Raw genomic sequence first — 25,010 nt, 5'->3', positions numbered from 1 at the left:
CAAACAAAAAGTGAGCAATTTATTGAGAACAAAAAACACTAGAAAACTTCATTGCTTTACTTAGAAATAAAAAAGTTTTTGTATATTCAATTATTAATAAGTAATTAAATAATTAATTAATAAAGTTAGCAATTATGGATTTTAAATTAGCAAATAGCTAGCAATTAAATGCACTTATTCATTTTTTTCAGCTGTTGAGGTTTTATGCCAATTTTTTAATGCTGATATCTCCGAAAAAATCAATTATGAATACAATTATTAATTTTGACAATGAATTTGTGGATTTAAATGAACATCGTAAAATATCAAACAATGATTTATTTAAACAAATTAACGAAATACAAATTGGTTGACAAATTAGTCTTAAATACATATTATACTTCATTTATTGTATATTTAAAAATCATGTTATTCGTACTCATAAATATTACTTATCTTTCAAGATACAAATCTTAACAACTAATAGTCTATAACAATGGTATTATTATAATCAAAATTATGATAACGCGTTAGTAATAATAATAATAATAATAATAATAATAATAATAATAATAATAATTATAGTAACTATACAAAAAAATATAAAAATAATGAAAAGTTATTAATGTTACTCCGTATTATATATTCAGGAATTAAATGTCACGTTCTTTCTCTTTTCTTTAATCTCTGTCAGGCCATTATAATTAAAACTGGCAAATTTACAATCTATATTTTCTTTTTTTTTCTATGTATTCGTATATTTAATCTTTGACTGCGGCGCGATTTCAGAGGAATCCATCACATACGTCACGATCGTCACATGTCAGTCGCTGCGACTGGTTTTTCACTGATTCGTGAACAAAACAGTTACCCAAAATTTAAAATACCATTTTTATGGGTTAAAACAATAATAATTTCAAATAAATTATAATATATATATATCGATTTTTTTTATTTATTTCAAATAACTTTTTAAGCTACCTTTGATTTACTTAACTTAAATTGTAAATTTTAGGTGTTTTATAGTGAAAAAATTGAAGAAGGCGTAAATTTACGCCTTTCGTTTGTATTGATGGATACGTGAAAACGTATATATACGCCTTTAACAGTCAAAGAATTAAAATTTGTTAATATAATACACATATGCCATTACAGAAATACAGAATTTGCATCGAATTATTTATTTCTTTGTAAATGAACATTCCATGTCAAACTATTTTTTACAAAGATTATTTTTTTTCATTATCACTTTATTTTTTTATTTATTTGTTTTTGTCTACCCAAGATCTATTTCTTAAATTTACGATTAAATTAGAATGAAGTCTTTAAATAACTATGTAATACATATTTTTTTCTTTTATTTTTTTTCTTTTTAAGGAAAATTCTTATCGTTTATCCTAAGTTTATAGTGTATATGCATATATATATATATATGTTTTATGGAAACATCAATATATGACGAAATAAAACTAAGTCATACGCAATATCTGTATTTACACTACGCATCCCTCGTTTTATGCTAATTAGCTTTTTCATATTATTAAGGAGGCCATGCCAATAAATGTTATCATATAACAATGGAAAATATTAAAGATAGGGTGGGTGTATGTATCATACATTATACTGTATGAGCTAATCCTTCAAATATTGGATACCTGAAAAAAAATTAGTTAATTTAAATTGTGCCGTTCATATGCCAAATCGATTTAACAACACGTTAAGTGTCAAGTCTCTTTTGTTGTGCTTTTTGTTTAGACCACGATGATTGCCAATTGTAAAAAAAAGTATAAGAATGTCGATTATTGATGACCGAAATGTCCTGAATGTAAAGTCTAAGGCTGGTTCGTAGGGATCAAATTATTTTCATTTAAGTGATGTTAAGCGTAATTATTAAACAAATTTATTTTAAATCTAAAAAGTTAAGTATCGATCAATTGCTTTGATGATAAAATTTGAAAAAATTCTAAAAGTTGAGTCAATCGCTTTGACTTCTGAATGAATGACTCAATTAATAAATTTATGGATATTGTTAATATTATTCAAATTATATTACATACCTATAAATTATATATTGATTACGTAGAGAATTCATACTGGATTTGACTGACTAGAAGTTGTTCTACACCGTGCTTCAAGTGATCTGAGTTTTTCAAGCCTGTGCATTGGGTCCAGTAGACTTTTCTCCTCTATTTCAGGAGTTGTAGTAGATTCTATATATAGTGAACACACATTGATGCGATGTTTGATTTAGATTTCAAAATGAAATTAACAATTTCTTTTGAATCACGATAAAGCGTTGAGAGCGTACGATTTATTTATACCGAATTATTACTTAATTTTTTATAAATAACCTGTACTGTAATGATTCATTCGCGGTATAACTCCTTGATTTTTTCGTGCCCGATCTATTTCTCGTAATCCTTGTTCTATAAAGTCCTGGAAGAACTGGTGCGACTTCACTAAGAAAGGTTGAACATCTGCGTCAGGATATTGAAGTTTAAAATCATAAAGTTGCATTAAACCCTAGAAAATATTAAAAAAGTAAGGATAATATTAAAGAAATTGCAAATTCCTATCATACAATAATAATTTAAATTGAATATACAGGGCGAGTCGGCTAATATCAGCTACCCGAATAATTTCTACAATTCTAGTGATAAGGAAAAAATATTAGGTTTTAGTTAACTCATCCGGTATATAAGAAAATTAAATAACAAACCTCTTGCATTTGTTCTTTAGATCCAATTTTTTTGAAGATTTCTGCTAACTGTTGATGAGTAGATTTTGATAAATGTTTTTGCATTTTTGCTGTACTATTTGTCTTTAACGTTAGCCTTGAAGCGGTATTTAGTTCGTCCGGTTTAAACGTCTTTAAAAAATATAAATTTAATAATTTAGAAAAATATTTGTTTTTAAATATAATAAACACATTTTTTTTTTATACTTACAGCAATTAATCTTATCAAATAAGAATGTAATTCTGATTCATTAGTGTTATTTATTTTTGTTAAATGACTGAGTATTGTGCTTCCCTTAACACGTGTCATACTGTGAAGAACTGTTTTTATCGTTCTTAGTGGAGTATCGGAACAACGCTTTTTCCACCAAGTAGTCGGATAATCCTGTAAATATAAAAAACCTTAGATGTATGTAAGAAATATTAACATTTTCATTATTGGTGAATTATATATGATAGTTCAAATAACTTGTAAATGCATTATTACGTATGTAATAATGTGTGAATTTATACAGTGAATTTATACAGAACGATACTCGCGCCAAAGCATACCGCAACAAAAGAGTTATAAATCTTTTTAATAAACAAACAAACCTTCAAAAATCGATGAACTTCTAAGAGAATAATATCATAATCCAAGTCAGCTGCCCAATTTGGGAACGTTTTAACAATTTTCCACAAACATTTCATTACCAATTCTTCATATTTTGGAGGAACATTTGATTCGGCGCACGCATGAAGTAGTTCTATTAATACACTAAAATATAACAACAATTAAATAAACATAATATTTGTTTTCTATAAAAAATCATATATTCACTTAGATAATTATTTTAATAATATACCAACATTTTTGATGTGACTTACCATATAATTGTTGTGTGATTTGAATTGTCGATTATTTTAACGACTATGTTATTTACCACTCTGATATACGCTTCTGCTTCTTGTAAACGTTCTAATTTACATTCTGCAAGTAAAGTGATCATTTGTTCGACGAGTTCTTTCAAATGTATTAATGGTACATTTTTAGCGAGTATTCCGGTATCATAAAACTGAAAAAATTAGATAATATTTAATATTAATCATGTAAATATATTCAATTATAAAAATAAAATATTTATACATTCTTGTTTCTCTCTTACCGTGAGTATTACCATAAAGGTATTTCTAAAACCTTTGGATACATTCGTGCTTCCTTGATGCAAAGGATACGTTTGTAAAAATTTTAATTGCATATTCACTGAACTAATAAATTTATCTTCCTTCGACTGTAATAAATAAGCTTTATGCGATCTTAATAACTGAAAATAAATAAAAAAAGAAAATTATGTTCTGTAATACGATGTTACATGTTCGTGTAAAATCATATTCTTATACAAAAAATATTTATCTAAATTATATAAAACAATATTTTTATATTATACTAACATTATCAATACTGTTCATTGATTGTATGGCTGTAGGTAAGTCAAGACTAGCCATTGCGAGTATAGTATGTTCAAGATTATCATCTTTGGAATTAGATGGTCCTTCGGGTAATACTGTTGCCGATTTTGGTATCAATAATTTTGGTGGTGATATTGGTATCATTCTATAATACATTATAAGCAAATAAATAATTGCTTACACGTTACAAATACACGTTAGAAATAAATCTACTTACTGGGTTTTAGTAGAATTAAGTTTAATTGGTTCATCGATATCAGATATAGTAGTATCTTGAAGAACAGGATTTCTAAATTTGACTGGAGCACTCGATTCAATTTTTTGTAGAAAATCCATATCTAATCCGAACGGTCCAATAGCAGCTTCTGTTTGCCCTATTGGAATTGGATTCCTATAAAACATGTGAATGCATTAGAATAGTTGCGCTAAACTTAACAAAATACAAACTTGATCAAATATTTCATATTAAATAATCGTAACTATAAACTTCAGCTACCACAAACAATAATGGAAAATATATATTTATTCTACACTATTTTATACTATATTTAAAAAAATGTCTTTTGTTACTTTTCATTAAATTTAATTATGATTCTACATGTAATTAAACTATTAATGTAGTAAATACGTTATTTGTATATGTATATTCTTTAATGCAATATAATATAAATTTATATAAGTTAATGATCTAGTTTTACAACGTAACGTGTTTGCTTGTTTTTTGTTCTTTCATAATTTACATAATACTTGATTATACTCTAGATTATTTAAATTACTTTGTTTTTCATAATACGATGATATTTATATGACATGCTGATATTATCCCAAAGCTACTATTGAATGATAGATCAGAACTTTATTACTAGCGAGATACGAGTAAATACTTACTACTTATTCAAAGTAAAATCAAACGTATGAAGGAAAAAAGTACAAAACAAAGAAAAGAAAGGATGTTAAATGTCAAGAAATTTTAAAGTAATGAATTTTAAAGCCCAACACCATACATTTCATACTGAAAGTAAAAGAAGTTATTGTGAATCACAAACATGTTAATATCGCCTTTATCATTTTTAGGATGTAGATGAGTATCTTGATCAACTTCCTTTCTAACTTCGCAAGTTGACCGCGCAACTATACAAGGTTCCTTTGATTGTTTTAAATCAATTTCTCCTGTTTTGGTTGTTATAATTTTCGCCCTGTAAGATTGTTATGAAACAAATACATGCGAACATAAAAATAAATTAATAAACGCAATAACTATGGATCGAAAAAATATTTGATATAATCTTTTTTTGTAATTTTAACCAAAATATTTTTTTTTTATATTGTATTATATTACCGTAATATTTTTTATATGAAGATAAATATATATATACATTGAGTTATAAATATCGAAGCATGCTAAGGCTTTTCGCTCTTTCTGAAACGACGTTTTATAGAAAGAAACTTAATAAAATAGAAGATGTTAAGAGATAAGCCTAATTTAATAGTATATTTTTACTTACATATTATTAGTCATTTCATCATCCATATCATCCTGTTCTGGGACTTCTTCATTTTCTTCTTTATAGTCACTTTCTACATCTTCCGTCAGCGGAACGGTATCTGTTATTGTAGGTACAATCCTTGTAGAAGATGCTGATTTTATTGGACGATTTTTTGCTGCCCTTTTAATACGTTCATCCAACAACGATTGATCCTTTTCTGATATCTATGTTAAATAAATAAATATTATCAAAGTATATGAATTTAAGCAAGTCAGGATGATGAAAATAATTAAATTACAAATTTAAAATATTATATTTTAGCAAACTTACTTGACCAACTAGTTTAGTTATTTTTTCACCTTCAAGAAAATATGCTTGTACGATACAATTTAAAGCAGCATTGCGAACAGAATTATCACGATCTGCTATTTGTTTTGCAACTTCTTTTAATGCTGTTGCTGGAGATGGTTGACATACGCTAATTCCATAATTCTCTATAAGTGATCCTAACTGATCCAAACATCCTAAAAATTATATTTTGTTTTAGTATTTACAAAAATTTTATTATATATACATATTACATAGATATCTGAGATTTTTCTAACTAAATGATGTCAGCATATTCTATGCGTGAAAATAAAAAAAAATGTTATGTAAATTACAAATATTTACATTAACTTGATAAAGATTGTTCTTAAGGGGTTATACGCAGTTAGAATTTTCAAAAAATCGATTTTTTTTTTTTGCATTTTCGGAATGTACATAAATTTAAGTATATTCTCTAAAAATTTCAAATTGATCCGGCAAATATTCTTCACTTCATGTAAGCTGCAAACAAAAATTTTTAACTATGTGTAAACGTCTCTTTGAAACTTTAAACGCGTTTTTCTCAAAACGGTATTTTCAAAATCGGTGATCTCGATTTTTCAGAAATGGCTTAACCGATCGGTTTCGAATTTGTACACAATCTTCTTAGATATATTCCTCAGGTATTAAGTAGAAGGAATAATTTTTAAAAAATTTATTACTATTTTTTTTAACAATTTAGAGCGAAAATTTTAGTCAAAAACAACAACTTTTTTCAAATAGACGCCATTTTGTCAAAAATCAAAATTTTTATTATTCCTTGGTTTTAATACCTGCATTAATCTATCCTTTAAAAGAATCCACCATATTTTTTAATTTCAATAATCCAAACCGCCAAAATGGAGATCACCGCCAAACGTCTTTTTATAGAGGACGCTCAGGAAATCATCTACAGGAGCGGTGCAGATTAATATTTTTACATAATCGACGTGCTATTGTATTCTCAAAAGTTGGCTCTATTTGAATTACCATCACTTTTGTTTGAGAAATAAAAACTGTTTCTATAAAAAATTCATAAAAATACGTCTTTTTCGAGCCTCGCAACTGCGTATAACCCCTTAAATTACTAGTTGATTATGTTTGGAATAGAATACGCTAATACCATTTAATTAGAAATACTTCAGACACCCTGTATATTATTGCATAACCAAAATGTACGAATTTATCTTTTTATTAAGATGTCATAACGTAAATACCTGTTCTTTGACGAGCATTCTTAGATTTTAGGCCTTCCATTACATATGAAAATATTTTGCTGACAGGATATACAAGTGCTATTTGTTTAAATAATGCGCGTACACCATTACGTACAGCATCTTTCGGATCTCCTATCTAAAAAGTATTCGTTTTTATATTTTATTTACTATATTATACATAAAATAGTTTTCAATCGTTAAATATGTTAAATTTTGAAGGTATACCTTAATAATGAGATAAGGAATAAACGAAGCAGCTTCATTTTCTAACATATGATACTGATCCTCTATCAAAAAATTGAAAACGGTTTGCAAATAATCCAGACCTTTCAGTAGTACAGAAGGATTAGTATCAAAAAATCTCAAAGTCAACCACTTAAGAATAAGATCGAGATTTGAAACTAATGCTTTACTATTGCCGGGAAGATCCTGAAAAAAATGAAACAAATAAAAGAAAAAATAATTTGGTAGTTTTATAATCTAAAATCTTTACGTAACTGCGCACAAATATTTTAATCAAAATATTCACCTCGGTTAATGATTCAATAGCTTTTAAATGATATCGAAAGTCAGAATGAAACATATTTGTCATTAAAGTTTTGTTCACATTAGCCGCAGTCATAAGTTCTTTAAGTAATTCCACAAACTCTTCCCTCGGTGTTGTGAAATTCCATTTTAACACCTTCAATTTTTGTTCATCGATGACTCGTTGATGTTTAAGATTATTAGTGACTAACAGAGGACTGTTGTCAACATCTTCATCCTTTTTTCGAGCACTTCCTGGTTTCGATGAAGCCCCACCCTTTAATATTAAACAGATATGAGTTATTTAATATAAGAATAAATGAATTATTTTAAATATGAATTAAATATTAATAAATAAAAAATTAAGAGAGACCTTTGGTTTGACTACTGCTTTAGCTATTTTTGCAGCTCCTCCACTTTTAACAGTTTTCTGTATATTTTCATCGGATAATTGTTTCTTAGATAACGGTTTTATAGGTAAATTAGGTCGAGATTTATCCAAAGCAGCGAGTACCACTGTCCTTGAACCAGGCTGTAATTAATAATGTTAAATAGATGAATTATTGTTCTATGGGAAATATACAAAATATGCTTTTCTTCGATTAACGTTAATTCTCCATTATGCGTAAACGATATAAACTTTTATTACATAAATCTTATATAAAAAATAAATTTTATAATAAATAATGATTTCCGTTTATAAAATTTATACCTTCAATTTTTCTGTATTTCTAGCCATTGCTTCATAAGAGAGATGAATCATGAATCCAAGTACAGCTTCTTGAGCATTTTTTCTTACATCAGAATTTCTATCCTCTAAATTACTATACAAGTGAGGTATACAAACAAGAAGTTCCTCTTTTGGTATTTGTTTTACAGGAACTAAGAAAGAAAATATTAAAAACAAACAAGTTAAAACATTAAATATAATAAAATATGATATTAACATTATTATTGGAATACATCCTTACTTAATGGTAACTTCTGAGATAACCAAGTCCATAATTCAGCTCTGAGTGTTGGTGATCCAGATTTTAAAGCATCGCCTATAATTTCTCCTTCGAAGAATTCTTTGTAACCACATTGTTCTCCCCATGTATCAATGCATGAAATCGCAGCAGTTCTTATCCAAACCTAAAATACACGATTGTAAAATAAAGAAACTTAACTTTTTTCATTTTATTAACTACTCGAATTCCAGAAGTCTTTATAAAAATTGTGTTAAACTGCTTTAGACTCTTATAGTTATGATAAAATTATTAAAAATTATTAAAACTTAATATAAAAATATACTAACCTTACTATCTCCAAGACATTGTATAAAACCAGGTAATAAAATCCTTAAATGTTGTTTTGCTGATGTACCCAATGACACAGCTAATGTCTGACATATACCTAAAGTTGACTGCGCAATTTTACTGTTACTGTCAACTAATCGCAATGCTAATCCTTGTGGTAAATCACCAATAGAGCCCTTTATAAATTTGGATTCGTTTAATATAGCACTTATTTTTTGTAATCCTTCATTCCGTACCTATTTTTAAAAATATAGAGCGATTCGATAAATATAATTATATATGTGTTACGGACATTTTTGGAAAATCCGGAATTATGAACAATGCGTAAGCATTATTCACAATGGTAGGCGTTTTTGGGCATGTAGGAAACAGAACAATTATTACAGACTTTTTCTAGGCATTGTACATAATACAATACTTTGGTATCCTATAGAACATCAAATTAATATGTAAGCAATGTTGAGAAGAATACATTATCGGGCAACCGAATTCCCCTCCATTACAATCAACACACACACTCGCTTTTGTGTGTGTGAGGAGGGGGTCGGTTACTCGATATCTAAGAAATGTGTGAAATATGAATACAATTCCTCCATTACTCAAAAACGCTTGCCATTGTGAATAATGCCTACGCATTGTTCATAATTCCGGATTTCTCAAGTGATCCGTAACATGTACATTTATAACTTACAAGGAGACCTTAGACTGGAATACCAACGAATTTTAACGAGCTTTGGTATATTAGTAGTATACTTTGAAGGTGTTATCGTGGTAAAATATTTTGTCCTAACGCTCAGCCAATTTTGACAAAAAAGCCTTTAAAGTTTTATTATATTTGTTTTATTATCATGTTTATATTATCTTGAATTTGACCGTCTATATATATCAAGTGGCGCGCTAGCGTAAGTAGCAGCGTACTCGCTTTTCTTGCCACTAGTTAGTGTTCGATCCTTCATGGGGGAATTTTTTTTTAATAATTTTTTTCTATCCGTTTTCAAATTTGTTTGTCGTATTTCTTAATTTTTAAATATATACAGAAAAGAGAAAATTGTTTATTAGAAAAAAATTAAAAATAATAAATTTTTTAACATCTTGCGCAAATAATAAAGGAAAATTTAATCCTTGAATTACTATTAACATTTCATTTTTTAACAGGTATACGAAAATAGATAAATGAAGATTTAGTTCTCGTGAAGATTGTATCAAGATACAATCAATAGTCCATCAATTGTCATCAAAAATTTTTCATGAAATGATTCGATATGCATGGTACGCTTCAATATTATTAAAACCAAGTGAAAGAGAAATATTTTAAAACGTTAATCAGGTTTGTTTTCCAACAAATCTTTTAAAAAATCATTGTTTATGTAATAAGTCATCTTTTATTAATTGCACGAGATGTCAAAAAACTTATTGTTTTGAATGTTTTTACGATAACTATTACTCTGGAACCTGTGTTTAATAAATAATAATAAATGTACAATAAATGTTAACAACTCATAGATATCAAAAAATTATGCATGAAATTATTAATGATTTGAATCTATACGATTGTTATTTGTTAGTATATTGAAGATTTATCTATTTTCATATACCTGTTAAAAAATTTATTAGTTCTAATTTTTTTCTAATAAATAATTTTCTCTTTCCTGTATATATTTAAAAATTAAGAAATACGAAAAACAAATTTGAAAACAGATAGAAAAAAATTATTAAAAAAAAATTCCCCCATGAAGGATCGAACACTAACTAGTGGCAAGAAAAGCGAGTACGCTGCTACTTACGCTAGCGCGCCACTTGATATATATAGACGGTCAAATTCAAGATAATATAAACATGATAATAAAACAAATATAATAAAACTTTAAAGGCTTTTTTGTCAAAATCGGCTGAGCGTTAGGACAAAATATTTTACCACGATAACACCCTCAAAGTATACTACTAATATACCAAAGCTCGTTAAAATCCGTTGATATTCCAGTGTAAGGTCTCCTTATTAGAAAAAATTGTTATAATCGAGAAAAAATAGTCTTAAATTTACCTTCCAATTTTTATCGGATAATTCGCTGAGAAGACTTTCCGTAATTTGATTACTAATGTCAACACGTGGAATTAAGTCGTTTATATTTTGTTCATTGCTTTCAACTTTTTCATTAATTTCAGGTTCATCTGCATCATCGCTTCTCATTTTCTTATTTTTGGTACCTCGTATAGGCACGGGTGGAGTTTCACCATTATGCTAAAATATGAAGTAAAAATAAAAGTAGATTTAGATCATATTTATATTTATATAAAATGCATTTAACCCCTTGCATTATAACAATGTATGAAATTCGTAATATGTTTTTTAGCTCAAACATGAGAAACATGAATCCTACCCGTGGTAAATCTCACGAGTCAAATATAAGAAGTATGAAACATAGCATCAATTTTGACACATAGCACCACGTGTTAAATCATAGTGCAAAGGGTGTTAATAATCTATAACCCTTAAATTATTTTTACTTTTTCACATTCTTGTTCAATTTGTTGCTTGAGAGACGGTTTTTCATTATCGAAAAATGTAAGCAGTTGTCTTCCCATATACAAATATAAAGTGCCAATTAGTGTTATAGCAGCAGTACGTACACCAGGATTAGTTGCCCCTACTGCTTTCTTTATATTGTCTATTAAAGATTTGACGTTAACTCTGTAATATAAAATTGTAATATTAAAACATAATATTAAATGATAAAATGATTTTTTTAGTATCAAATCATTAATACGTACGAGCAGCCAAATTCTATAAGACCCTTACTCAACCAAAGCAATGTTTCTTGTTGAACTTTAGGATTCTTTTGACTAAATGCAAATGCAAGTATTTCATTAGCCACATATTCAAAACTAGTAGCATTTGCTATTGATAAAAGTGTCTCGGATGCAACTGGACTATTTTTTGCACATCCCAGTTTTTCTGTTATATCTGTTATGCAATATCCAGAAACAGTACTGAAAATGTAATATACGTTTAACACACATATACATTATAATTCAATATATTGAAAATATAAATGATATAACGCAAGATTTTATACAAACCATGAAAATGGGTGATTTTCTGCCAACGTTTTTATAATTTCCAATCTATGTTTGAGAACTTGGAAGTTCATATCTTTAAGGCCAGATTTTTTGGCCAATGTTCTTACAATAACTTGTGTAGATACATCTGTTGGTTCCATATTCTTTACGATCTGTAAGAAACAAAAGGTTTCAATTTTTTACTTAATTCTTTCACTACTATGAACGCATATATGCGTCAAGCGAAAGATTATCCATTTCCCAGTCAAAGGATTATTTCTTAAAATTTCATATAAGAATATGAAATTGTTTTTTTATTTGTAGTACCTGAGAAAGTTGTTCAACAGCAGACAATCGAGTTTTCCAGTTACTATCGACAAGTCCCGAAATGACTTCGTTTGGTAAAATTTGTAAAGCAAGTTCTTCTATTTCTTCAGTGCTGTAATCCTTTTCTATTTTGATATTTGAAGATTTTTTCGAAGCTGTAATAACGACATTATACATATAAATATTATGTATGTCTAGAAAAGAATATGCTCATCATAGATATTATATTTACCTAAATTTGTCGAAGAAGAAGAAATTGGTTTTCTTGATAAACCTTGTTTAGTCGTAGTATTAGATCTTTTCATTGGTTTAGTTTCATTTTCTTTTGATTTTATATTTTGTTCTACTTTAGCCGGTGCTGTTTTTGGTCTGGGTTTTGAAGATTTTTGTGCAGGTGGAAGTTTAACTACTATTACAACTTTTTCCGCGCATTCTTTAATCTGAAAAATGTAATAGCAAAAATTCCAGTAACTGTTTAAAATTTAATTTACATTTGTTTCTTTTAATAATTAATATAATAAATTAAATAGATACCTTAGCCATTTTTAAATTATCTATGTCCGTTAAAAATGGCATCATTGCTTTTTCTCCAACTAATTTCATTGCTGTCGCAATTGCTTCTGCTGAATTATCCCTAACGGTAGGATCTAAGAATTATATCATTTATAAAAAAATATTAGAGATTATTTTGAAATTTAATTATAATTAGTAGATATAAACTAAATAATAGCTGTATTATACCTGGTTCATTCAATGTTTTTAAAAGTGTCGTTGTATATGCTTTTAATAATTTTTTATTTAAACTCGATGGAGGAGTACAAGCAAAACATCTTGCTAAATAAGCAGCAGTTTCTGCTTTTACCGCTGGATTTTTATTTTCTAACGCAGCGAGTGTATCCTCCAATATAAGATCGATTGTTACCTAATACATATCGACATATTATTTTCAAGTTATTGTCCCAATAAGAAATAAACACTTACACTGCCAAAAATTGCATCAGCAGCTTCTCGAAGCGCTTGTACAACGTTTTGCTTTTTTTCTCGAAATTTCTCCAAAATAGCAGCCAGACATGATATCGCATAAGATTGAAATCGTTTTCTTAAACCTGTAGCTAAACCGGTTAGACATTTTCCTGCTAAAGCGACAACCAACACATTGGTATCTTTGGATATTACCTATAAATAGATATTGTTACTTCATAGAAATTATAATTATAAGAAAGTTTAATAAAAAATAATATCGTTTCTTCATATATATATATATACCCTTTTCAAGGCTTTAACTACTTCTCCATAGTCACCACTTTCTAATTTTGGATTTGATACGAGTTTCTCCAAAATTTCCAAGGCTTGTTTCCTTTCTTGCCATTTCTTAGCTTCTAAATTTTCATAGAAGTCCTTAGGTAATTTAGAAAGTATATCAACAGGATTTAATAATTCATACGGATCTATATCTGGTGCTACATCTCTATCAATTTCTTCCTTCTCGCCTATAAAAAGTATCCATCATGTATATTAATTTGACAAGATTTACAACAAATTAACAGTTTACCTTCACTATCGTCACCCATTATTGGATCAATAACACATGTTGTTTTCGGTTTTTGTGACTTTAAGTAACGTTTAGGTACAGCTTTTTCATTTCCTAAATTATTAAATTCCGTCTCTAATTCTGTAATGTGTACTGGTTTTAAGGTATTTAATTGCTGCTTTAATGGAACGCCTATCCATCTGTATTATTATTTTATAAACATATAAGGATTGTTAGAAAATAATGCGTATAATGTACAGGGCATCTGAAGTTTCTCCAGATGTCAACATATGTCAACATATAAATGATATCAACATATACTATATTTAGTAAATGTGAACATTTATAATTGAAATTATATAACTTTTGAACAAAACTTTAAATAAGCTGTATTTACATAATATTTTTTCTTATTTTTGTGCATAGAATCTGCAGACATTATTTAGTTAAAAAAACCTCAGACGCATTGTATATAAAAATTATATTTATTTTTTTTTACTTACCTGTACATTTCAATGACCAGTGCTTTACCTTCCTCTCTAACAGTTTTATCTCTATCTTCTAAAAAACTAGGAATTTTCTTTATCAGAGGCTTGACATTAATAACTTTTGATCCAAATTCGCTATAAGAAAAGATTCGCATTTGATATAAAATAAAAATAATTATTAAAAAAGTATAATAGAGATATATCATGAAACAATATTTTGAATTTAAAACATAATTTATGATTTACCTTAGACTAAGAGTCAAAGCGGCAATACAGGCAGATACAATTTTAGGATTTTTTGCCTCTGTCCCTTTAAGTAATTCTTCTTGTACTGTTTCATGTTTTTCTATTTCTATATACATTAATGTTATTTGTACTGCTAAATCTTTCGTTTTAGCTTTGGGTGCAGCGATACATTTGGTCACTATGCCATTCATAACTTCACCAACCGTTCTAAAAGTATATAATAATACAAAGTAAAAATAAAAGAAATAAATGATTTTAAGTTTATAGAATAATATTGAATCTTACTTTAAATTAATATTTAAATTGTTTTAACTTAAATATATTTACAAATTTTTAAACTCACTTTCCAGCAACAGCCGCATTTTCCACAAAAGCTAGCACAGCTTCTAAACCTTTCTCTTGTGCCGCAGCATTGCTATCCGATACAAATTTCTTAACGAAGCCTAAAAACTTATTCCATTCGGGTGATTTTTCATCATCTATGCATTGAAATGTTTTTACACATTCTTCGTATCCATGTAATCTTGCTCTCCATGACTATAAATAAGAAAAATAAAATAAACAATAATAATAATAATAATAATAATAATAAAAATAAACAGTTAACATCACAAACTATTAATAAAAATAAATGATCACAATAATACCTTATGTACACAGCGCTCTTCCAATGGCAATTTCACATATTCCGTATCTTGCTCCATATTTTGGGACCTGATTTAATAATCAAAATATCAATTAAAACAATTTCAAGGACAACCAAAATTCACATATAATAACTATTCATCTTGACAACTAATGACTAATAGATGTTATATACTATGGATATCATATTGCTTTGTGGTATTTTCAATAAGGATTCTTCCTTGAATCACGCAGTAGCAAGATATAACGTGGTCACGTGATCATTCACGCAACCGTATTAAGAAAATGCAATGCTGCACGTGGGAATAAAAAAAAAAATACGTCAGCAATTTACGAATATATATTATTACAGAATTAATTCTTTAGGAAAAATAATTATTAAGAAAAAAGTAAAGAAACTTAATTTTTTCGTAATCGATGAAATTTGAATCTATAGAATGAAAATGTTTTAATCTATCGTACAAATTCAGATGTGAGACCATTTAAAAGTTTATCTTTTTCTTCCATGATAAATATGATCATCATTATTCTGTAATAATTATATTTAAAACAAAATTCAATACTTGTATGACATATATATACATAATTCGAAAATGGCGCTGAAAAGTATGTGTACTGATGATATCAAAGAATTGAATAAAAAGCATTGATGGGTGGTGGTGGTGTGTGTGTGTGTGTAAGAGGATATACCGCCACTGAAATCATGAAGTCTTTGTTCAATAAATGTTTTATTCGTTTACTGACTTATTTTTTGTCTTTTATTTGACTTTCAATAATCGAATAGAAGTTAGATTCTATTTAAAGGATCTCATGCATGTTATCTTTGCAATTTTTATGAATATGTATACTAAAGTAATCGATCTGCGCAGTAAAGTATTGAAAAGCAAAGAGGAGAGGAGCAGGTGAAGGGGAAGGGGGGATTACTTTCTTACATGGTTTCTGATGCATGTGTTATTTAAGAAACTTACAGTCATATATGTGAAATAATATGTTAATATAATATCACAACTAGTAAAACGAAAGTAATAATATGTTAGATTTAAATAATAGGAATTAAAATGAAAAAAAAGAAACATTAAGGTTAAGGGATAAAAAAGAAGCAAGCAACGTATGATTAAGGTTATAATTTTATCATAATGTTAATTTTAAAATATTAAGTATATAATAATGTTTAGCATCAATGTAATATTTGCATCCAATTGTTTATAAATAAAGAATCATTTTGTTAATTCTGTCATTTCAAATAAATGATATAAGTTCTTTCATTTGCCAAATTGATTATCTCCGCAAAAGAAAAAGTAGAAAAAATTAGTAACATTGTGTTACACGGTCAATCACTTTGGTCTGTTAACGACTCGTATAAGAATTGTTGTATTATAGCGAATATAGTTCTAAGATATAAAGAGTATTTAATTTATCAAGAAATATTAATAAAAAAGAAATATTTGTTGATAAATTTTTATATGTATTTTATTTTATGTGATATTTATTCAATTTTTAAATAAATATATATATTTTCTGCGCTATTAATATACAGAATAAATAGATATTTGCAAAGTAGTGCTACTGCATTTAGCATAATAAAGTAAAAAAATGCACGAATTAGATAATACATCATCATATTTTTACAATAAGTAGAATACGCAATGCGTATAAAAAGTTTGAAATAAGGTCTGTTTCCCCAATACGTTTGCTATCATGAAGCGGAGAATAAATTCTGATCACAGTCTAGATTTATTTTTCGCATTAAGTACTGCCACAAATGTTTGATGCTGGGATTTCAATGAAAATCAGTGCGCCACAGATATGCGACACTGGTAGCGAACATGTTAAAGATATCAATGAATACACATATTAAAAGTTAACCACAATTCAAAATGGTAAACCAAAAATAAAATATTAACTAACTTAAACTGAGATATTTTTTATTAGAGAACCATTAATATAATTTTAGGTATAAATATTTTTACAACGTTAACTTTGTAAATGTTTAACTAAAAATGAATTCAACATATTTGTACCATATAAAATTTATTCTTGCTTAACACAATGTATTTATCTTAAATAATGAAATACGTGTAAAATTTAATAAATAATTTTCTTCATTCATTATTTATTGACAATCATAATTTTATCTTCATTTTAATTAAGCAAAAAAGAATGATATTTTCAATGAATAATATAAAATAATTATTTGTGTCAATATACATGTAACTGTGTATAAAAATCAATTAACGTTAGATTATACTTTTATGGAAATATTTCAAAATTGTTATAGAGTTCTAAACAAAGACGAGTACAGATCAAAGTAAATAGAACGAATTAGTTAATTTAATGTTGGTATATTGAAACGATCAATTTGAAATTGATTCGTTTAAAAAATTATTTAATATCATTGAATAATATTAAACAATGTTTTTACGTTTAAAGTTTATATAACTGGCATTTTTATACGATTAAATATTTGTACGAATGAGATTGTATTAAGAAAATAATGAATGATATGCGCTGCTTTTTTTTTTTTAATTTGTACTCACCTTTTGAGAAGACGTTAAAAAAGGTCCCTTCACAGAGCTTTTTAGATTATTCAATAAATTCGTTTTATATTTCCTTATATAGTTTGTTTTAAACGATTAGCTAATAAAAAAGAAATATTAATGATTACTTTGGATTAATGACTTTACTTGAGGCTCGATAGCCATTAAATATTTAACAGTCAATTTTCAAACATACGTAATCTTACCTTTAACCGTCAAATGTGAATGCAAACAAAAAGATGATTGCTTTCGATACTTTCCGCACAACAAATTGTAGGATCTCTTCAATCTAGTTGCTTTGTTCTGATCTCAATAGATGGCACTACAGTCGTTCGCCATAGACGTAAAGATACGATCACATTCTTTTAACTTTTAATTATGAATATCTTCAGATAAGAAAAATTATATTAAGTTTCATTTTAGATTTTAATGGCTTTAATTAATATCTTAATTATAAGATCTTTTAAATTGTTTTCTTCACTCATGGAATAGAAATAAATATTTTTAATTAGATGTTTAATCGTTAGAGTTCACTAAATGTCACCAGAGTCCTTCGTCATAGACGTAATAAAATTAATTCTGATCCACGATTGGTGGATACATTTTACTAAATAATTATTGACATCGGGATAGTGTAATATTATTACTAAAATAATAATAATTTCATATTATTGACAAGTTTTCAAAAAAAGAATAATATAATTATTTTATTTAAATTTTTGTAAATTTTGTTTTTTTTTTTTTAAATTGTCACGCTTTTTAAATGTATAACCTATTAAAGAATCTGGTAATTAATATTATTTAATTTTTCTTTCATTTTTATTATACATATCATTTTAATTCTTTGATAAGTGAAAAATAAATTAATAGTCTTTTTTTATTTAAATACTTTACATTGTTTTCGTAAATAATATATAAACATATATAAACTTAATAATTTTAACGATCATAGAATATTCATTCTTTAACATAACTTGAAATAATTTTTTAAATAAGAACTAAAACATTAACGAGAGATACTTGGACAAATTTAATATGTTTGATAGAAAACGTTTGACTTTTTCTTATTTTACTTTATGTAAATAATAGATAAAACAAGTTTGCAAAAGAAATATGAAAATATACGTTTGAGTAATGATCATCATTTGAATTTGATATATAAATAAAAATAATTGATATAATTCTCATACAAATGCCTCATGCAACCAAGTATTTTCAAACACATTTTTGCCTGTTTCTTTTTCTTATTTCTTCTTTTTGTTAAATCAATTAATCATTTTATAATATAAATCAAATTTTTCATATTAACCCTTTCGTCACGACGTGCTTTGGTGCAAGTATCATCCCATATAAATTTGCTAGTACATGCTTATCATCGCATGGTATACAACCTTTATATGGGTCGGTCGATCGTTCATACGTGGCTTTTGCATGGACAACCCGTATATGGGTCGTTAGTAACGAAAGGGTTAAAGATTTCTTTCTTTCAAACAAAACAATAATATTTATCAAGATTAGACAATATATCAATATATATACAGCACTAAATGTTTTTAGATAATAATTCTTATCTTCGATAAGATATTAATTGTATTACTCAACAAATTGATGATTTCTATCATTCAAATTATTCCCTTGCAAAAATATAACTTTCGAGTTAGGATCGTGAAAGAAAAGCTTATTATTATTATTTTGTTTCTCTAGGGTTGTGATTATTTTACAAGGCACATATTGTTGACCAATAGTTTGATCGTTATTATGAAAATAAATAGGAATTCTCTGGGCGTTTAGATCTTTTTCAATGGCCAAGTATTTCGTAGGTTGATCAATGTTTGGAAGTATTGCGCACTCATTAGTACGTTTTTGTTCATGTACCGAATTTAAGGTATTGACATAAACATTTTGATTGTCATTCAATGTTAATAATTGAAGATTTTGTAATTCGCTAAATGCATAAATGTGCGGATCATTTTTTCGGAACATTAATTGAATATTTTGCGAAGTAATAGGAACGGCAGGTTGTTGTTGTTGTTGTTGTTGTTGTTGTATCATAGATTGAGATAACGTTTGTCCATATGTCCTTAAATTATTTGATTTATTGTTAGTTGATATTAATCCTTGATTAGATAGTTTTTGTTCGTTGGACGGTTTGATCGGTTGATTTATAATTTGAAAATAAACGGGCTTATTATCATTGTTATCTTGACAATTTTCTGTCGTAGTTGTTGTGTATGCATCGGATAAATGCGATGGATTTATAAATGTTACTTCCGGTTGATAAATAAGATCAGATTTAGTCGATCTCAGTAAAAAAGGTTGATTATCATTTCGTATTTCCTGTCTCAAAATTTGACAATGTTTAGGATGCACTTTATCCTTCGTTTGTCGAACATTCGTAATCGATTGAGTTTGATTGTGATTTATAGAATAACGTGACTGCTTCGAAGGATCAGCATTGAATAATATTTCTTTAGAAAATGTTACGGATTTTTGTGGTTCATAAAATTGCATAGATTTCTTCGTTTCTTTATTTATATTCGATTTAGTTTTCTTCTTTTGTATCTTCTTTTCAACGGGTATACAAAAATCTATCGTTCTATGCATACTGGGAGATTCTTCTTCTAATTGCATCGCACGATGTTTATTTTCAAAGTATTTATCATTAAAGCATTGCGTTTTAATTATCGAATTATTCTCGTTAGATGATACAGACGAAGATATATTGAAATTGAAGTCTACTTTTTTGTTCGATGATTTTTGAAAATATTTAACACCGTCCTGTTTATTACTATTCAAAATATAAGTGAGATTGCTTATATTTGTAGGATCGCAAATGGATCTTCGAAGAATTGTTGGTACGTGTTTGAAATTTTTCGTAGATTTCCATGTCATAGCACGAACGTTTAAATTCTTACACAAATCATCATCATCTTTGCATATGTTCTTAGACGATTCACGAATCCTATGTTTTTTTTTAGAATTCTTTTCAAAATTTTCGATAAATTTGTATGTATTCATATGACGATCATCATCTTGCAATAAATCAATTTTGGAAGATTTTTTATTATCAATTTGATTTCTTTTAACGTCTTGTGATACATATTTTCGACTATTTTTAATGAAAACTTTATCATCCGATATTCCAGATTTCATATTATGTTTTACACAACTTTCACAATTATTTTCATCATCCGTCGAAGAAGTAATCGTCGAAATGGGTCGATCAAACAGTTCCGATGGCAATTGGAAATTAGCTGGATTATTATCAAAGTTTCTTTTCTTTGACGCGACTTTAATCTTATTAGATTTCTTCGGTATAGAAAATAGAAAATTATTTGATTTCAAATTATCATCGATCTCACAATGGAATTTAGGTGAAATTTCTAAATGTGAATCTTCAACGGCGTCTGCTGTCAATGATTCCGAATGATCGGAAGATACATGTGATTTGGATTGTTTATTCGTTTCATTTCTAATATCGTTTCCAATGGTCGGTGATTTTGATGAATTATCTTTTTGTTTATTATCATCTATGTAATCAGTAATCTTAACGTCTGGTCGTGAAAAATGTTGACGCATAGCGTTCATGTGTATGCGTTTAAGATTTTCTTTAACTTTTACAATTGGATCTAAAAAAAATTTGTATGTTGTGTGTGTGTGTATACCATATTCTTATAATTAATTATATTTATTTATTTCTATACAAAAATGATGATGATGATAATGATGATGATAATAATGATGATTATGGTAATGATGTTTATTTTGATTATGATGATGTGAAAAATTTATTTACATTAATTAAAATTACATTAATAAAATTGATTTACATTAATTAAAAGTACCTGGCAAATTAGGGAGAATAATCGTATCATGATCGTCAAAGTTTTCCGAACAAATCATCGCACAGAATTCTTCATATCGAAACATTGCGGACCAAGTAAATTTTCTCGAATTTATCAAGTGTTTCTTTGAAATTCTTCTTTGGCATTGTACATCCTCGTCCGAGGAGATAATATTTTCAAAGAGTTTATCTTTTTTAGTGTAATCGACTCGTACTGCATTAGGTGAAAGTCTAAAATGAAACAGGAGATTATATAAGACGCATATAAACTGCATTTTAATTATTCAATTTATTGGTCGCAATACAAATTACAAATGTAATTGATTCGTATTTAAGCTAGCAATAAGATTGAAAAATCTTCCGAATCATTGTATTTAAGAATTTGATCAAAATGTATTCAATTTTAATATCTTGCGAAAATATATAAGAATTTTTATGTAATTCCAAATCATCGTAAATTGTGTTACGGAATAACGTGTACCCAAAAATGTTTATGTGCACATCCCTAGTTTTTAAATATTCAATTTGAAGACTTATATGATTCAAATGTTGAATAACTATTGAATTAAAAAAAGAAAAATAACGTACTCGAGTACATCTTCGGACTTTTCTGAGCTGTCTTGATCTAAAAATTTCGCAACTTCTCCTTGTAATCGAGCTTTGTAAAATTTACTCGGTTGTAATTTACCTGCAATCGATTATAAATAGTATTACGTTATTTCAAATTTCTTTTTTTTTTTTTTTAATGTTATTTTATTGCTTTGGCCTGATAAGTAACGCCGAAATTTTTAATAAAAAAAATATACGCGTCGTTTATTTACAATTAGATATCAAGTGGTAAAAAGGATTTTTTTTAAACAAAATACCCCATATATTGTTTTATTTATTTATTTATATGAAATAGTAAAAAATTTGTCAACAGAAAAGAATACTCTAATTGTAAGATAAACACAATTTATTTTTATTTTTAAATACATAATCTTACTTTATATAGATATTAAAAAATATTCAAAATTTGTTCAATACAAAATACAATAGTTTATAAGTATCATTTATTTATAAAGAAAATTCTAAAACAATTTCCACCATTACTTATAGACCAATTCAATATTCTTATGAACATTTTTATTGCACATATTTACAATCATACATACTACACGCACACATACCTTTTCTTACTTCTTTGCCTTTTGCCCCGTTTCTGTAAATCTTGATTAACTGTGTCAAAGATAAATATAGTATAATATAACATAAACCAAATTTTCGATTGTATTCTTGTATCTTAACCTTTTCGATAATTAATTATGCATAATATACAATCAACCCTCTAAAACGCGATATTCTGAAAATATGATTTCAATATTACGCGGTAGAAAAATAGCTAAAAACCGCCCCTATAACATGATATTCTTAAATAAAAAATACATTTTCATAAAGTACGATTTAATGAACTTGGACAACCCTCGTACAGCACCAATTTCTCAATCGCACTGTTTTGTTTCGTTTAACACGGTTTCGATAGTACGCGGAATTGCGTTATATTCATAAATGCGTCATTTTTAATTGCTTTCCTTTCTTTCTATTTCTTTTTTTTTAAATAAATATTTAAATATTTAAATATAAATATTTTTTCAAAATAATTTATTTATATTTTGTATATAAAAACAATGTATGACGAACCTCGAAGAAAGAAAGTAAATAATTCGATTGTGTAGTAAATAAATCGATCGAGACTGAAATTATAATACGAAATTGAAATCGAATATTATTATTTACTAAATTCGTATTGGTATTTCATATAAACACGATTCTTACGTGTATATATATATATATTAGGTGTACAAATAGATCTTAAAACATTATTTTTGTGAGCCATAATTGTAATTTGAAATATCAAATATTTTCTTACTTTTTTGTTATTTTACGGTATATGTCGCGTGGTATAAGAAAATAACGATCAACTTGTGATAAAATTGCGAAAATAATTTCAAAATGAAGCAGTTTAAAAATTTCGGATGACATACGGGCCTTTACATGAAAAACCCGCATATGGGACGTTAGTAACAAATGGATTAAATGATTATTATATAAAAATAATTTGTTTAATATTACTTTTACGTTCTTCTAATAGGAATCAAATAAATATTTCTTTTTCAATTTACATAAATTCGTAAAAGAGTAAATAATAAAGGATAGAAGTTTTTCAATCTTTCTTAAGTAATCAAAGTTTAAGTATTTTTCCATTAACTTAATAACGTAAACAAAATATTCTATCTGTATTGAAATACACACTAGGAAATATTTCGAGCAGAAAGATAAATAGTTTTATTTACTTACCGAATCTTTCGAAGCAACCAAAGCATTTCGATGCAACTTTTCAAGATCCTTTTTGCGTTTCCTTCTTTTAGGCTTTATTTCTTTCTTTTTCGCATCGTTGATTTTGTGTTTAATATTGCGATTTAATAACGCAATATTTTTTCCTAATTTTCCCATATTTCGGGTTAACAATTATTATTTGATCATCATATAGCACTGAACGAAAATATTAATCATCTTGTTGTACATCTCTCCTTCTTCCAGGAATTTCGAAGAGAAACTTAGCCACGACTAAATTCAATACTTGCGTACATACAAATATATGCATACAAAATGTATTATCCAGATTTACATATATAAACAATCTTTGTATATGTAACATGCAAGTGATCTGCTTTCTGGAACGCGTTTGATTAATTTGTATATTCTTTGAAATAATACACGATCAGTGATTGGTCCGTTGTATTTGTGTAATACGATAATTATAAGGTAGAAAATATTTCAGTGTGACAATAGAAATATGTTTAATATTAAGAATGGATTATTTTTATTTGATAATTACTCTTACACTTTGTCATAAACATTAATAAAAAAAAATATAATTATTAAGACGAAAACGAGCAGAAACACGAATCGGAAAAATTCGTTGTTTCTGATACGTTACAATTTGACCAATCAATAATCAACGTTGTATTTAATTGTATTGCTCAATTCATTGACCAATCATACGAGATCTAGTTTCTCTTAGCGAATCATGTAATCGTATATATGGAATCATTTAATTTTTAGAATTAATAAATTTTAATATTTCTATATCCACGTTTATACATATATATATATTCTATCAATTCGATTGGTCTATCTACTCCATTCAATATTACAACAGTATTAAATATTCTTTCGAAAAACATTCTATAAATCTGTTATAAAATAAATTTGTTAGATGAACGTTGATTGGTCGACGAAAGGAATCGTTGAGCCA

At 27.1% G+C, this 25,010-nt stretch overlaps 2 protein-coding genes across 3 annotated transcripts; both read right to left on the bottom strand.

Annotated features, from left to right (window-relative positions):
• Positions 1–303: 303 nt before the first annotated feature.
• On the bottom strand, positions 304–18,180 carry LOC122518919 (protein mini spindles). Of its 2 annotated transcripts, XM_043638069.1 has the most exons (37): positions 18,075–18,180; positions 17,869–17,968; positions 15,334–15,400; positions 15,030–15,223; positions 14,687–14,893; positions 14,456–14,575; positions 13,974–14,152; positions 13,688–13,911; positions 13,403–13,597; positions 13,163–13,343; positions 12,956–13,068; positions 12,654–12,861; positions 12,422–12,576; positions 12,116–12,267; positions 11,807–12,025; positions 11,543–11,726; positions 11,079–11,276; positions 9,037–9,273; positions 8,711–8,873; positions 8,452–8,621; positions 8,113–8,271; positions 7,744–8,016; positions 7,440–7,643; positions 7,215–7,350; positions 5,983–6,176; positions 5,671–5,876; positions 5,212–5,361; positions 4,383–4,556; positions 4,148–4,310; positions 3,862–4,020; positions 3,584–3,771; positions 3,311–3,473; positions 2,928–3,101; positions 2,699–2,848; positions 2,331–2,502; positions 2,037–2,189; positions 304–1,634 (listed from the first exon to the last, which is right to left on the bottom strand). In XM_043638069.1, the coding sequence occupies exons 3-36, from the start codon at positions 15,388–15,390 to the stop codon at positions 2,068–2,070; spliced, it is 5,943 nt and encodes a 1,980-aa protein (XP_043494004.1). In that variant the 5' UTR covers positions 15,391–15,400; positions 17,869–17,968; positions 18,075–18,180; the 3' UTR covers positions 304–1,634; positions 2,037–2,067. The 2 variants fall into 2 exon arrangements, with proteins under 2 accessions (XP_043494004.1, XP_043494005.1); XM_043638070.1 differs by lacking the exon at positions 5,212–5,361.
• An 814-nt stretch (positions 18,181–18,994) lies between these two features.
• Positions 18,995–24,577, bottom strand: LOC122518945. The gene is made up of 5 exons (XM_043638083.1): positions 24,050–24,577; positions 22,882–22,930; positions 22,301–22,400; positions 21,714–21,943; positions 18,995–21,497 (listed from the first exon to the last, which is right to left on the bottom strand). Exons 1-5 carry the CDS (start codon positions 24,203–24,205, stop codon positions 19,462–19,464), a joined length of 2,571 nt encoding a protein of 856 aa, XP_043494018.1. The 5' UTR covers positions 24,206–24,577; the 3' UTR covers positions 18,995–19,461.
• Positions 24,578–25,010: the final 433 nt, after the last annotated feature.

Source organism: Polistes fuscatus, unplaced genomic scaffold, assembly GCF_010416935.1.
Source record: "Polistes fuscatus isolate 324 unplaced genomic scaffold, CU_Pfus_HIC Scaffold27, whole genome shotgun sequence".
NCBI lineage: Eukaryota > Metazoa > Arthropoda > Insecta > Hymenoptera > Vespidae > Polistes > Polistes fuscatus.
Note: the sequence above shows the minus strand (reverse complement) of the source record. Positions and strands in the feature narration are given on the sequence as shown.

Excerpts from the sequence above, each read along its gene's own strand:
- LOC122518919 (XM_043638069.1), bottom strand. The coding sequence starts at position 15,390 with ATGGAGCAAGATACGGAATATGTGAAATTGCCATTGGAAGAGCGCTGT. Across the intron at positions 5,877-5,982 it reads TAACTAAACTAGTTGGTCAA|ATATCAGAAAAGGATCAATC; the intron begins GTAAGTTTGCTA and ends TATTTAACATAG. Across the intron at positions 4,557-5,211 it reads GATAAAGGCGATATTAACAT|GAATCCAATTCCAATAGGGC; the intron begins GTTTGTGATTCA and ends CATGTTTTATAG.
- LOC122518945 (XM_043638083.1), bottom strand. The coding sequence starts at position 24,205 with ATGGGAAAATTAGGAAAAAATATTGCGTTATTAAATCGCAATATTAAA. Across the intron at positions 22,931-24,049 it reads TGGTTGCTTCGAAAGATTCG|TTAATCAAGATTTACAGAAA; the intron begins GTAAGTAAATAA and ends TCTTTGACACAG. Across the intron at positions 21,498-21,713 it reads TATTCTCCCTAATTTGCCAG|ATCCAATTGTAAAAGTTAAA; the intron begins GTACTTTTAATT and ends AATTTTTTTTAG.